Below are 15,882 nucleotides of genomic sequence, written 5' to 3'. Positions count from 1 at the left end.
CTGGAACAGATTATCCAGAGATGTTGTGGAGTTCCCCTCCCTGGAGATATTCAAAAACTGTCTGCACAATCCTGTGCCATGTGCTCTGGGATGGCCCTGCTTGAGCAGGGAGGATGGACCAGATGACCCACTCTGAACCCTTCCAACCTGAACCATTCTGTGATTCTGTGACTTTGAAATGAAGGCACTTTATTTAACTCCATATGGAGATTGTATTAGTATTATTGGATGAAAGGGAAAAAAACCCCTCTAAAATATTAATATTAAATATAAGGAAATAATTCCATGCAGAATACCTTCAGTTATACCACAAGATTTCAGATGCCAAAAAATCCCACAACATTAAGCTGCATAATATGAAATGGAAGTTAACCCACATGATAAAAAGATAGCACTATTTTTAGAAAATTATATTTAAATTTATGAGATAAAAATTACTCCAGCTCTTTCATAGTGGTCTACAGCATGAAACTGCTCAATTTCTAGCTGGTACAGCTGATGATGTGACCCCAGAAGCAAAGCATAAATTGTGAGACCTACCAAGAACTTCCATGAAAGACATTGCTGGTGACTGCACCTCCCCACCTACACTGGTGTAACACTTGTAATGCTTTCTCCATGCAGTCTTATGGAGAGTACAGGCAGGTACACACAGGTAAATTGAAACTTCTCTTTTCCCCCCTCAGACCTGTTTACACTGTTAGGAAATTCCAATGGAGCTCCATGTGTCTTCCCCTTCCTGCTGAGTGGACGATGGTATGCTGATTGCACAGCTGCTGGCAGGTCAGATGGCTTGTTCTGGTGTGCAACAACGCCCAGCTTTGATGAGGACCATTTGTATGGGCTCTGTCCAGCTGCCAGTAAGTCCCACACACTGACATAGGCCCTATAACACAACACTGCCTTGTAAATATATCAATATTGAGATGCTGTTAATAATGCAGAAAAGGAAAGCCTTGCAGTGACCTAAATTTTACTCAGAAATGTCTCTTTCTTGCAATAACATTCTTGACAGAAATAAAAAATCTGTCTGCTAATAGCCTACAGTCAGGCTGAAAGTTGTCTGGGTGTGTCCATAAGTGGTTAAAACTCAGAAAAAAACAATGTGCTATAAATCTGACTCTCTTCAGCATAGAGTCCCCTGAAAATTGAGATGCTATTCACAGTCTAATACTGATATTTGTGATAGCAGTAGTCTAACCTTTTCTACGCAAGCAAAGACCTGTTCTGTATAATAAGATTGGTCTACAGTTCATGGGAGGATGAAGTTTGGTTTTTTGAAACATATGAAATTAAAAGATTAGCTGAAAGATTTTCCTGAAATGTTAGTGTCACCAGCATTTCCTTTTTAATGTTTCACAGTATATTACCAAATAGTGCTATCTTAACAGATAAAAGTATGGTCATGGGAGTGCAGGATCAAGAACACCAAAATACATGTCCGTGAAGATTAAAAATTCCGCCTCAAAACTAAGTTTTCAGTGTCATATCACAGAATCAGAATCACACTTTGTCATTTTGATAGGAGCATTGCACTGGTAAACCAAGATCAACTCACTCTTAGCCACCACCAGCCACCATCATTCTGACTGATTCGGTGAAAATTATTCTCTGGTGCAATATTGCAAGCAGTAGCTTCAAAATTCCCATGAAATCTTCATTATATGAACTAGAAAATATAAAGAATTTGGCATTATAAATTTGTTGGGGTATTATCACTAATGCTTGAGTCTACAGTTAAAAAAAAATGTAAAATCTGAATCAGCAATAAAGAAACACAATAAGAAATAGAAAACATTTCCTCTAACAAACCATTCAGTAAATTTAATGTCTTTTTCTCAACAAAAGAGAAATTTAGAGCAAGTTTTAATCACAGCTTATTTTAGTACTTGCCCAGGGAATAGTTTTGCTAACAGCAAGCTCTCAGAAGACAATTTTAACATTCCAGTTATCTAAAACACATAGAGACCATGAGTACAACCTCACTTCCCTCAGCTGCTCCTGACAGGGTCCTTCACCAGCTCTCTTGCCCTTCTCTGGATGTGCTCCAGCACTTCCAGGTCTTTATTGTAGTCAGTCTGAAGACTGAACTGAGGATTTGAGGTGTGGCCTCACCAGTGCAGAGGGACAGTCACTGCCCTGGTCCTGCTGCCACACTATTCCTGGGACAGGCCAGGATGCCATTGACCTTCTTGGCCACCTGGGTGCTCGATGGCTCATGTTTGGCTGGTTATCAACCAGCGATCCCAAGTCTGTTTCCACTGGACAGATTTTCAGCTGCTCTTCCTCAAGCCTATAGCATCATAAATGTGATTGATGGTGGCATAATTTCACAAGAAAAGTTCCATTACTGCAAATATTTTTTATTTCAGTTGTGTTCCAGCCAAGAATAAACTTGGGTATAGCCTATGAGCTTCTGAACAGGTTCACAGGGCAGACAATAACCAAGATACAATTTTGATTTATTGGCCCCTTTAAAATATTTTTTTCTCCTGGAGATTATAAAATTTGAAGGGGAAAGTTCAAATAAAGGATGAAAGGCTCATCACTGATAATGTCAATGACACACCCTATTTTCTTAACAAAGATCAAGATAACTTGTGGGTCTGAGCCTTAACTGCTCCAAAATGTTATTTCACAAATAAGCTCACAGTTAAATTTTACCATAACACTTTGTGTAAAATGTTTGTTACAAACTCAGGTACTAAATCTCCTTTCTCTCACACAGACATTGACAGATTTTGGAGTACAGATCCTTTGACAGGAACCTACTACCAGATAAACCACCAGTCAGCTCTCACATGGCACCAAGCAAGGAAGAGCTGTCAGCAACAGAATGCAGAATTATTAAGTGTCACGGAGATACATGAACAAATATATCTAAGAGGTGAACTAATAAGCAAGACTCAGTAAAAAATCTTTCAAATGTTTTTTTTGACTGATTACAAATGTTTCAATGCTTTAATCTCATTACAGTGAATAGCTGATGTAAGAAAATGGTATCTATACTAAGAAAGAACAAAATTACAATAAATTAAGCATTTTATATGTAGAACTTTAGTAAGTTATGGAACTACTATCTGAAATAATTTATATTATTATTATTTTATTTTAAAAATCTAAGGATTTCTAGCCAATTAAGTAGCTCAAGCTCAGAAAACACCAAAAAGGGGAGTTAATAGAGGAAACATTTTAGGAGACAGCCATTATATGACAATTACCTTACATTGCCTTGTGATTAAATTTTGTTTTAATAAATCAGTATTCTTGATGTATATCTAATGAAATAGTTACTTTGAAATATGATACAAATTTTATAGATTTATGCACACTGTAGAACAAAGGTCCTAGATAAATTGCACGACAAGCAAGAAAACTTACAACAGTATTAATAATAGAAACTCAATCCTTCCATTTTCCAAGCTAATTGTTTACATATAACTGTAGAATTGCAGTAAGTTCTGACAAATTAATATGTAAAATAACCTTTTTCAATTCTCTACCCTTTAACTATAGAACAAAACCTTTGAGTTTATTACCAGTAAACATGAATTCTTTACTGAACTTTTAAATCACTAGTCACACTTTTACTATCTTCTAAACTTTGGAAATGCAGAGCTTTTCCTAGCAAATCTCATTGGAATTCAATTCTTTTGGTTACCTAGATTTGATTGACAGCAGGAGATTCTCTCTCTGGATTGGGCTTAACAGCCTGAATCTCAAGAGTGGCTGGCAGTGGAGTGGAGGTTTTCCCTTCAGATACTTTAACTGGGCACCAGGTACTAATATTTTAAAATAATTTTTGGAATTATAATCTGAGAATTATCCTTTCCTTCAGAAGATATAACTCACGAAATTTCAAGCAGAAGACCTAAATAACCTCCTTTCCTATCAGAGGCAGATAAAGCAAAAAGCGCTAGTTGAGCTGCATCACACTGGGAACGCCTTCAAGTCAGTGAAATCCTCTGTCTCTACAGCTCTCACAGGGTTATCAGACCCTGCATCCTGCAAGGACTCAGCTGCCAGTGAGCATTGCTATTGCAAAGCCTTCCTCTTCACTTCTTATGCTTTTTTATTCTTCTCCTCTCATTCAAGAGTTCATGGCATTGACAGTTTAGCTTTGAAAGTCACTTCATTATTACCATGGCAACAGCTGGTTGCAGCAAATTCTGAATAAATGCAGGCATAGTCCAACTTTTGGCCCTCTCGAGTCTCTGAGGTACCACCTGCTTTTACCTGGCACAGAAGATGAAGGGAAAGCCCAGAGCTGCTGACTCTGGTAGAAGACTTTCTACCTTCTATTGAGCTGGTCAAATTTCTTAGGCTTTGCAGGGCCGGAGGTTGGCTCTCAGGTCACTCAGCCCAAACTCCCAGAGCCCCTGTATCCCACACAATTGTTATGTTCATGAGTTAATCTACACACTTCCAGTCCCCTGTAGAATTAAGTTGTATCTTTTGTGGGGAGACGGAAAAAATAATTCATCACACTCTGTGGGCTCTCTTGAGAAGAAAACACTGACCATTCCCCAGGGATAGTAGCCCTGTGGAAAATCTCTGGGGGTGCTGGTGGAAGAGGAAGGCAGAGGAGAGACAGCAATTGTGAGAGAATGTCAGGAGGTTCTTCTTGCAGCAAGGAGCAAATGTGCATTCAAATTCCAAAGGGACATCCAAAAAGGACTGCTATTCTGTTACCAAATGTGGCAGAAAGTACGAATTTTGCAATGGATACTTCTAAATTACATTTTCTTATCTCTGGTAGAAAAATACTTGTAGGAGTGAAATCATGAGCCCATAATTGACATATGAAAAGGCTATCAGTAATTTGCTCCTTTAGCTGCCAACATAAACCCTATGATACACAAAAATAATTCATTTTTTTATCCCATGAAGGAAGCCCTGATCTTGAACAGGAAAAACTCTGTGCAGTACTAAACCCTAGAAGAGATGCTAAATGGGAAAACCAGCCATGTGACCTGAAATTTGGCTATATCTGTAAAAAGGAAAATTCCACTAAGGATCCTTTAGTTCATCCATCAGGTATGTCAAGCAAATAAAAAATCCTTTTGATAAAGGCATAATTTGTGTCACTGAAGTTATATTTAACAGCTAATTAAAATAAAAAAAATGCAATCATTGAAGTTTGTTTTTCCACTGTGATGACTGGTACAGAACAAAGCATATTGTCATTTCTTTAGTGAAATATATTTAAATACTGAAAATGTTCCTGGAGTCCAGTAACCACACAAGCATGTTTTACTTTATGTTATTATTCACTATTCCAGAGGCACTTTGTTAAGCCATACAGTTTCATGAAAGTATTATGGTCTGCATGGACATGAAAATACAGTAGGAGATGCTTCACCCTTCCTGCAGTGCATTCTAATGGAAATACTGAGATTTGTCACAGAAGGCTTGGAAAAATGGCATCACTAGGCTCAGAGCAAATTCTTGATGGGGTTGCCTCTAACCTAGAAAGATGGCCAAAAAGAGGAACTTCCTTTGGACCACTTATCTACTCTAGTTTTCTCTGGTTTATTTAATGTGAGTTGGCATGGAAAGTCATGTGTGCAGAGAATTACTTGAGCTGCAGTAAAAATGCCCTTTATGAAATATAAAATACGTAATTGGGTGAGGTATATTGTGTGGAAATGCTACATATGAAATTCCAAAATACTCATCTGGCCAGTGAATACTTCACACTAATGAAGCCCAGTAACAACTGGCTTAATTTTGTTTAAATGAAGTTTAAATGCAGTATGCTTTCTGTAAAAGTATCATAAGCAACAGCATACAAACTAAAATACATGTGTGAGGAACGAAGTACTGCTGATTGGTTACCACCTCCTTTTCATTCTAATTTGTTAACGATCTGATTTGAAATATAACTGCTGTTTTTCTAGACTTCAGTGTGCACCATTTAAAAACTTGAAATATCTATTGATTTTGAGGAGATGTAGAGCCTGTTAAATGCCCAGAAGGATGGTTGCCCTATGGAGGTCACTGTTTCATGGTTCATAGAGACCCCAAAGAATGGAGAGAAGCCCTAAGTTCCTGCAACGAGAGCAGTGGCAACCTGGCCAGTATCCACAACCCTGAGGAGCATGGCTTCATATTGTCTCAGCTTGGCTACAGTGAGTATTTCTACAGGGCAGTGTTTGGTACAAATAGAGAACTGTACTATTAGAAATCTTGCAGGATTTAAATAGAATCATTCTTGCTTGTTTTTTGTAAGTATTTATATGGAAGGCTGCAGATATATCCCAAAAGCCAAAATCTCGCAAGAGGAGTCATTGTGGTCTTTTCATTTTCATTTTAATTCTTTTAATTTTGATTTTCATTTGTTTTTCACTGCATGAAATCACTTGAAGGAATAACAGCTCTAGTCACTGCAGCACTTGAGTGGATTATCTGCATCAGACACCTTGTAGCTGTAGATACAGTAATGTACTTTACTGATAAAGCTGACGAATCTCATTTCCTGCTGGTATCTCATTTTTAACTTCTTGAAAGAAGAATGTGAACTACACTTTAAAATAAACTCTGTCTTTTAACACAGATGAATTTGCATTGCAGCATTGCAACTTCAGCTCATCTCCACAAAATCTTGCTCCTGTGGACTGTTTCAACTCGGGTAATAACACAGATGAATTTCTGTCCTTAGGAGCTGTGGATGAGCTGTGGATTGGCCTGAATGACCTCAAAACTCAAATGTACTTTGAGTGGAGTGATGGGACTCCTGTGACATACACCAAGTGGTTGCCTGGAGAACCAACCCATGAAGTCACTGGCCAAGAAGATTGTGTTGTTATGGGAGGAAAAGTGAATCATTCCACATGAATCATACAGTGTAGAACTGCACTATTTGAATTTTGGTTATATTTCTAGGGAGATTTTTAATGCAAGTTAACATAGTTAAGTTATCTTTATTTAATCAGACATATGGTCGTTCTAAATTGAATTTAAAATGAAATTCCATATAACTAGTAAACAGTTGTATCTGATTGTGAGCATACATTACATGCTAAACAAACCTTAACAGCCTGGCAGTGCCACTTAGCTTAACATAACCTCACCTCCAAGCTCAAATATTTGGAATCCATTAAAAAGTACAGATAATCACATTGAAACAGTATTTTGAAAAGAATTATAATGTTTCTAAAGTAAAAAAGTTATGCCTGACTGTTTTCCACCTTTTCCCAAACTGCAACTAGGATGGATACTGGGCAGACAGTGCCTGTGACAGGAAGTTTGGCTACATCTGCAGGAGAGACCCACTACAAGGAGTTCCTGGAACAGCCAAGACTGATCCTGCCTGCCTGAAGGTAAGAAGAAATCGTAACAAAGAATCTGGTTAGCAAAATTTCACAAGCTTCTCTTGACATTGAAACTATCTTGTTTGTTTTGTTTTGTTGGTTTTGTTTGTTTGTTTGTTTGTCTTTGTCTTCCCTAACAAGCATTATTCCACAGCAAATTCAGGGTGATAATTTTCACTATATTCCCGTATAAGAAATAAGTCAGGCCTATCACCGCTCAGAACTTCTGTGAAAGGGGCCAAAGCCAATTCTGCGGTTGTCTGTGTATTTGTTACATTGTTCTGCAACCATCTGTGGTTATTGAACATGTAGTGGGGACTGGTAACAATTTCTGGACTATGCAGCATGATGCAAGATGATGACAAATCTCACTTCTGAAGCCAAATCAAAACAATAAAATCCTTTTTATAAGTGAATTTGGTTTGAGCAAGTTATTGTATCCTACCGCCTTTTTTCCCTTCTTTTCCCTCTTTTTACTTTCCTATTTACTACCACTCTATATTTAGTAAGCTTTCCCACAAGGCCATATGGGGAACAGAGCTGAGACTCATTGTGCTCAATGGAGTTAAGCAGCAGCCAAATACTGAACACAGAGTTTAGTTACCTTTCTTGGGTACAGCAAAGCAAATCTTGAGATGGCATAAAAGGGGAAAGTGACTTGAAATTAAGCTGTAATTTTGAGGATAAATACAACTGTAATTTTGAGGAGTTTGCTCTTCAGTGGTTTCTACGTTACCTCTTCGGTCAGAGTTTTAGGTGTATTAAATCAATTAATTAGTTTATTTAGCATTCCTTTAGCCTCGAAAACATAGGAAACTTGAGACATCATCTCTACTATAAAACAATTACTCTTTTTGGTTCTGAGCACAGAATAATTTTATTAATCTGATTCTGAATTCACTCTCCCTTCTGTGTCCCTCAGACTTTTTTTACCAGTAAAAATTTATTCCTTATTATCAAAAAGTGAGACTCATAGGCATTAAATCTCTACTTTCTGCCCTGAATGTTTGCTAAACTGGATTTTCACTAGTACACTGCAATTCAAATTTATAAATAATCATGTTAGGTTATATTAAAAATATATTAGCTTATGTGTATTCATTGAAATTCAAGTACTAGAACATATGTTGTTTTTAATTGCAAGTTTATTTCATGTGTCCTTGGCAGGGTTGGGAAAAATATGGTTTTTACTGCTACTTCATTGGACATACCTCTGTAACATTTTCAGAAGCAAAGAAAACCTGTGAAAGGAGCAGTGGTTATTTAACAACTATAGGAGACAGGTAGGAAAAGAGTTTAAAAATTGTGTATCTGATGCAATAATATTGGAATTTAAAAAAAAAAAAAGTTGAAAACCTTTAAAAAAACCCACCAAAACCAACCAACCAAACCCCAGAATATCCTTTTTCTGAAGAAAAAACAAAATTAATAAAAACAATATGGCTTTTATTACTAAAAATAATTTACACATCAATGTTTTCTAGTATTTTACTTTAAAGAACAGACAACAGCAACTTCTGCTCAGTAAGGAATAGTTTTAGAATAGTTTCTATTTAAGAATAGTTTCAGTATAGCACAGCTTCACCCCCTATTGCAACTGGGACCCAGTTAAACAACATATTGCCCATAAGAGGAAATTTAATGGAGAATCTATTCATTCTAGCTGTGTGAAGTTTGGATGCTTAGGAGTGGAAAGTGGAAGGAAAGCTGGGCTTAATCCCATCTGAATCCTGTCATTTCAGATATGAGCAAGCCTACCTGACCAGCCTTATTGGTCTGAGCTCTGAGAAGTATTTTTGGATTGGTCTGTCAGACATGGAAGAGCAAGGGATTTTCAAGTGGCTGACTGGTGAAGGTGTTCTGTACACAAACTGGAATGCAGCAATGCCTGGTACTTTACTGATGGCTAATTATTTTTGCCTTTTTATATATTCTCTTTATTCTTTACACATACATTTGTAGCTTATTACGGAATTAGTAGTAGTCCCAGTAATTTCCTTATGTTTTCCCTAGCCAGAAGGACGAAGCATTCCAGAGCTCCAAGCCCCAGGGGATACAAGGCCCCTGTCCTATCTTGGTTCTTTCTGGGAACCAAGGCCAAAAAATAGCACTTCTAGACACATTTTCATGAACAAAGTTTAGCTTCTGTCTCAGGGAGGAGGATGTTTATAAATCTGTGGGACCAGGTGGGATCCATCCCCAGGTGAGGAGGGAGCTGGCAGATGAGCTTGCCAGGACACTCTCCATCATTTACAATCAGTCCTGGCTCACTGGTGAGGTTCCAGATGATTGGAAGCTGGCCAGTGTGACACCCATTCACAAAAAGGGTGGGAAGGAGGATCCTGGTAATTATAGGCCAGTCAGCCTGACCTCAGTACCCAGAAGGGTAATGGAGCAGTTTAAATAGTGTCATCATGCAGCACTTACAGGACGGACAGGATATCAGACCCAGCCAGCATGGATTTAGGAGGAGTAGGTCATGTTTGACCAACCTGGTCTCCTTTTATGATCAAGTGACTCACCCGGTGGATGCAGGAGAGGCTGTGGATTTTGTCTATTTGGACTTCAGCAAGGCCTTTGGCACTGTCTCCCACAGCACACTCCTGGATAAGCTGGCATCCTGGGGCTTGGACAGGAGCACTCTTTGCTGGGTTAGGAACTGGCTGGATGGCCAGGCCCAGAGAATGGTGGGGAATGGTGCTGCATCCAGCTGGCAGCCAGTCACCAGTGGTGTTCCTCAGGGGTCTGTGCTGGGACCTGTTCTGTTCAATATTTTTACTGATAACATGAATGAGGGTATTGAGTATTTCATTAGTAAATCTGCAGACCAGACTAAAATGGCAGCATGTGTGGATCTGTTGGAAGGTAGGAGGGCTCTGCAGAAAGACCTGGAATGGCTGGATGGATGGGCAGAGTGAAATCAGGATGAAGTTTAATAAGTCCAAGTGCCAAGTCCTGTACTTTGGCCACAATAACCCAAATAACTATAGGCTGGGGTGGTGTGGCTAAACACTGGCCAGGTAGAAAGGGACCTGGGGGTACTGGTGACAGCCAGCTGAACATGAGCCAGCAGGGTGCCCAGGTGGCAAAGAAGGCTTCCTGGCCTGGATCAGGAATGGTGTGGCCAGCAGGAGCAGGGAGGTCATTCTTCCCCTGTACTCAGCCCTGGTGAGGCCACACCTTGAGTGCTGTGTCCAGTTCTGGCCCCTCAGTTCAGGAAGGACGTTGAGATGCTTGAGAGTGTCCAGAGAAGGCAACGAGGCTGGTGAGGGGATTGGAACACAAGCCCTGTGAGGAATGGCTGAGGGAGCTGGGGGTGTTTAGCCTGGAGAAAAGAAGATTTGGGGGTGACCTTATCCCTCTCTACAGCTTCCTGAAAGATAGTTGTAGTCAAGTGGGGGGTGTTCTCTTTCTCCAGGCAGCAACTGACAGAATGAGAGGACAGTCTATAGCTGTGTCAAAGGAAATATTTGTTGGATAATCGGAAAGGGTTTTTTACAGAAAGGGTGATAAAATACTGGAATGGTCTGCCTGGGGAGGTGGTGCAGTCACCATCCCTGGATGTATTTAGAAGAAGACTGGATATGGCACTCAGTGCCATGGTTGGTTGAGGTTGAACTGTTTATGATACACGTACTTGGCAACAGTGAGGCTGCAAATTGAATCCTGGGTTCAGTTTGGGTCCCTCTGCAAGGAAAATATGGAGATGCTGCAATGTGTCTAGAGGTCAACAAAGCTGGTGAAGGGTCTGGAACATGAGTCTAATGAGGAGTGGCTGAGGGAGCTGGGGTTGTTTAGTCTGAAGGCAAAGAGGCTCAGAGGAAACTTAATCACTCTCTACATCTGCCTGAAAGAAGGTTGTAATGAGGTGGAGATCAGTCTCTTCTCCCAAGTAACAAGTAATAGAGGAAGAGGAAATGGCCTTAAGGTACATCTGGAGAGCCTTAGACTGAACACCAGGGAAAGGCTTCTTCACAGAAGGGATGCTCAGCCTTGGAATGGGCTGTCCAGGGAAGGGGTTGTGTCACCCACCCTTGCAGGTATTTACAAGATGTGAAGATGCGTAGATGTGGCACTGAGGGTTTAGTGGTGGGCCTGGTGGTGCTGTTAATGGTTGGACTCTACAATCTTACAGATCTTTTCCAACCTAAATTATTCTATAATTTTTTTGTGATGCCATGAAAATATTTATTTTCTGACTCCTTTTTGATTCCAAGAGCAAAATCAAACTGAACAGAAAGGATTAAATCCCTTCCAGCCTTGGTGATGGGCTGCCAAAGCCTTGCCACGAGTGGCAGAGGAAAGAGGCAGGCAAGGAACTGTTCATGCACCCAAAGAGAAGGAATGATGATGAAGAACTTGCTGGTTTCCTCTTTTCACAAAGCCCTGCCTCTGAGTGGACACTACACTTAATATTTCAAGTAGTCTTTTGTAAATTAATTTTCTGAGCAATAAAAATGTCAAAAGAGCCTATTTAAAACATGTTTCAACTTTCTTTTTTATCTCACAAAGGGAAGGAAGCTGGTTGTGTTGCCCTTAGGACTGGAAATGCAGCTGGACTATGGGATGTTCAGAACTGTGAAGTAAAGGCCAAATTTGTCTGCAAAAAATTAGCTGAAAAAGTCACTGTTCCTGTTGCTTCTGAAAGCATTTCTGATTCCAAATGTCCCTTGGGTTGGGATACAAGCAATAGCACTGATTCATGCTTCAGAGTAAGTATTATTTTTTGCCATAATCCTGCCTGGGAAACAGGACAGCACCCAACAGCTAGGTAATCTAAACATCACAGAATGGCAAAATGTAGCAAGCTTTTACATAACTATTCAAATATCACTGCAGTTTTCACTCTATCTGTGATAAGTAAGGTTATCCAATTACTTTTGAATCCATATTATAATGGATAATTGTAATGAAGAGTTTACTTATTTTTCTTACTCAAGGCAGCCAGCAGATTTACGTTTAGCACACTGAAAACACAGTGTTCTACCTGCATCTACAGGGCTTTGTGAGAGAAGAAGACCAAAAGAAATCATGGTTTGAAGCCCGAGATTTCTGCAGAGAAGTGGGAGGAGACCTGGCTGCTATTAGAAATGAAGACGAGCAAACAGTGATAGAAAACTTAATAAAGTAAGCAAGCAAACTGTCTAATAATTGATATTTCAATGTAACAACACATGATGCAGTAATAAATAATAATATTCTTGTTTTGCTCCTGAGATATTTATTTTAAAATCTATATGGTTTTCACCATAACAATAAGAAAAATAACTGAGAAAATGTCTCATATGAGTAATGTTTTCAAAGAAACTTTTGGAGTTCCTAAAATGTGTCATAACCTGCAAACATTTTAAATTCAGATAAAAACCAACCCAACAACAAAATTTATTGAATGCTTCTCCACAGACCCTATTCTAAGTTTCTTTAGTGAATCATTTTGAAACCAAATTTTTTCTTTCAGTAGACTTGAACGTTTTATTTTTAAGAAAAACCACTAAAATCACAACATCAGTGTAGGAAAACAACGGGCTGTGTTTTCAATACAGTCATTTGCAAATAGGAATTTTTAAGGTGTGAACCATGTACTTGTCAATGGCATTTTCTGACCAACACTTCTTTTTATTTTTAAAGTTCCTGCGTTTGAAGTATTCAATAGCTGTCAGATCATGTATCAGTCCTATGTGACTTCTAATATTGAGCAGAGCTAACAACATATATCCTCTTCCACTATACATTTTTTTCACACTTTAGAAAGAAATCCGCATCATTTCAGCCTTTCTGGATAGGTTTGCAGTGTTTGGATCCTGACGGTGGGCTTTCCTGGAGTGATGGCTCTCCGGTGAGTGTTTCACCCACCAGCTTCCTTCTGTTCTGACATTTTCTCCTGTTGGAAAAATTTCCATGACTGCTGCGTATGAAAGCTGTATAAGAATTTCCAAAAATGTCTGTTTTGCAACTGGATAATTCTGAATCACTATTCTACATACTGGATTGGAATAAAACAAAAGGGGCCAATAAACCCTGAGGTTATACCATCACCATCACAAAAGTGATAAGACAAAGTACTACTTTCTACAGAAATGATTATCCAAATCAAAAATATATGAGAAAGGTCACTCCTGATTTTTGTTAGCCCCTGGTGACAAATTGCCATGTTCCTTTTTCCTGCTTTTATTTATAATCTCATTTGATTCCAGTTTTTTGGGACTGCTGCTGTCTGTTAGATGCTGCATAAACTCAGAGCCTTTCTTTCCTCTTGGAGAGTGTTTGTAATTACTTTAATAGCTCACATTGGCTTCACAGCCAGAGGAGAGAGAAAAGGAGTGGTTGAAACTTTTACTCCACTTCCCATTCCTTACAGAGTACAGTGTTTCCCCCTGTAGATAAAAACAAAAACAACAGGTGTTTTTTCTCTGTAGGTAAATTATAAAGCAACACACTATTTTTATGATACTACATTTCAAGATTGTGGAGCAATCAGAGAAAATCAGAGAAAATCATGGATTAAGGAGCACTGTGAATACAGTCACAACTGGATTTGTGGAATAAAGAAAGGTAGGTTACTTTTTGCTCTAAAGTCACCTTAGGAAGCAATTCAAGCTGAATCCATTCTATCGTAACAGGAAGCTCTGTTACATGTTGGTAGATAGTTTCGTTGATTTGACAGGAATTTTGCACATAGAAAAGTAGGTCAAGACATATAAATACCTTTGAAATACAAGATTTCAGCTCTTAACTATAAAATTCTTTATTTCATTATAAAGAATATATTCCACCATAAGCTTTACTAAAAGTACACTTGTATATTGTGTATATAATTGAATAATGATAAAACTATTATATATAATAGTATATAATTGTGTAATAATGGAAAATATAATGGAAGCCATCTCAAGAGCTTATCTTGCAATATTCACTGCTCTGCACAAAGGCAGATTTTTGTCAAAACAGAAGTTCTGACTGAGGGAGGAAGAGAGAACTACATTAAAAAAAAAAAAAAAAAGAAGAAGAAAAATATTATTCTAAATTTCCATATCCTTTGTGAGGTGAAACTTCCCTCCTCTGCTCAGATGTTGGTATACAACAACACAGTAGTTACCCACTCCAAATTAAACAACACTACCATCATTATAGAATCCCTTTTTGCAAGATGACATGTAAAAACAAGCCTGTAACAACAACCATGCAGTAACAAAAGGATGGTAATGAAAGCTTCAAAATACTCTAAACAGGTTCACATCTTCCTCTCATAATAGTAGAAAAATATCTACTTCTCTGTCTTTTTCTCAGCTACTGTTGGGAAAAATATTCACAGAAATTAGAGTGGAATCAGTTATAGCTATGTGTTGGGCTACATATTTTACTTTCCATAATAACAGCAATGTTCCTTTGGTGGCTCTCTGGGCTCCTTCACATTAGTTTCAATTGCTGTTTTTAAAAAAAAATAATTTCTGTGCTGATGAATTATTCAAAACAATTTTCTAACCAAGGCACATAATCTCAGTGTCTCATAAAGTAATAGTCATAGACCTCTACCTCAGAGAGATGTTGTGAAGATATTTTTCCTGGTAAGTTCCTTTGTGAGTTCTCACCTGCATAATCATCACAGCTAAAAATCATTGCCAAAAGTGTCAACAGTAGCTGTTTACTATTAATTAATAGTAGCATATGAATGGCAGAAATTACTGCCTGAAGAAATTGCCATCATTAGACAGCAGTGCATAATGGCATGGCTGAAAGATGCTGAAATAGATAGAATACTTCATATTTCTGGAGCAGATATATTAGGGGGTTTTTCTTTTAAATCTTGTAACCATTTTCTTTTTAAGCTTTTTAAGTACCCAATCATAGAATAGATTATTTTTAAAAGCCGACATACTTCTTTTTTTTAACCCAAGTGTATGTTCATACATTTAATAAAATATAATTACACATATAGCAACACAAACATTGCAATAAAATCCTGTGGGGGGAAAATAATAGAATCACAGTATGGTTTGAGTTGAAAAGGACCTTAGAGACCATCTATTTCCAACCTCCAACCTTTGATGAGATTGCTCAAAGCACCATTCAGATGGCATTGAAATTATAAAGGTGAAATTTGTTTTACATTTCTGTAGCTCTTGGCCTTGCACATTTAGAGAAACATTTCTCCAGTATCACACTCCATGTGATCTGGAAATTTTTGTTAAAATTATTTTTCAAAAAGTAGTAACGTAATTCTTCTCAATGCAGCTACACAGAAAAAAAGTTTCACAAACAAATAAATATTAATAAAATCTTAAATATAAATTATAAATATAAGTACATGTAAACCCCCAAAACTTTGTTTAGTATTTGAAATAAAAAGTTAAATATAAATTATAAATATAAATATACATTAAAAATAAAAACTTGGTTTAGTATTAGAATTTCTTGTTCAAATACAAGACAATGTCCATAAAGAATTTCTCGATGTCTACCAATGCTGGAATATTTTCTCTATCTATTGTTCTTTCAGAAACAAGTATTTATTCAGACTAACTTCAGCAAGCCAATTTAGGCAATATTCAAGATGTTCAAGATGTACTTA

The 15,882-nt window shown here is 37.9% G+C and overlaps 1 protein-coding gene across 1 annotated transcript in view; it reads left to right on the top strand.

The window, feature by feature from the left end:
* Window positions 1–15,882, top strand: part of LOC136359689 (macrophage mannose receptor 1-like) — a 34,603-nt gene that overhangs the window by 3,115 nt on the left and 15,606 nt on the right. The window contains exons 3-15 of the mRNA XM_066316559.1: window positions 687–860; window positions 2,729–2,887; window positions 3,666–3,779; window positions 4,891–5,037; window positions 5,949–6,131; window positions 6,662–6,819; window positions 7,212–7,322; window positions 8,481–8,596; window positions 9,056–9,204; window positions 11,826–12,025; window positions 12,313–12,440; window positions 13,062–13,149; window positions 13,730–13,865. Coding sequence (XP_066172656.1) covers window positions 687–860; window positions 2,729–2,887; window positions 3,666–3,779; window positions 4,891–5,037; window positions 5,949–6,131; window positions 6,662–6,819; window positions 7,212–7,322; window positions 8,481–8,596; window positions 9,056–9,204; window positions 11,826–12,025; window positions 12,313–12,440; window positions 13,062–13,149; window positions 13,730–13,865 — 1,863 coding nt within the window. The remainder of the gene's footprint in view (window positions 1–686; window positions 861–2,728; window positions 2,888–3,665; window positions 3,780–4,890; window positions 5,038–5,948; window positions 6,132–6,661; window positions 6,820–7,211; window positions 7,323–8,480; window positions 8,597–9,055; window positions 9,205–11,825; window positions 12,026–12,312; window positions 12,441–13,061; window positions 13,150–13,729; window positions 13,866–15,882) is intronic.

The sequence above is a fragment of the Sylvia atricapilla genome, chromosome 1 (assembly GCF_009819655.1).
Source record: "Sylvia atricapilla isolate bSylAtr1 chromosome 1, bSylAtr1.pri, whole genome shotgun sequence".
NCBI lineage: Eukaryota > Metazoa > Chordata > Aves > Passeriformes > Sylviidae > Sylvia > Sylvia atricapilla.
Note: the sequence above shows the minus strand (reverse complement) of the source record. Positions and strands in the feature narration are given on the sequence as shown.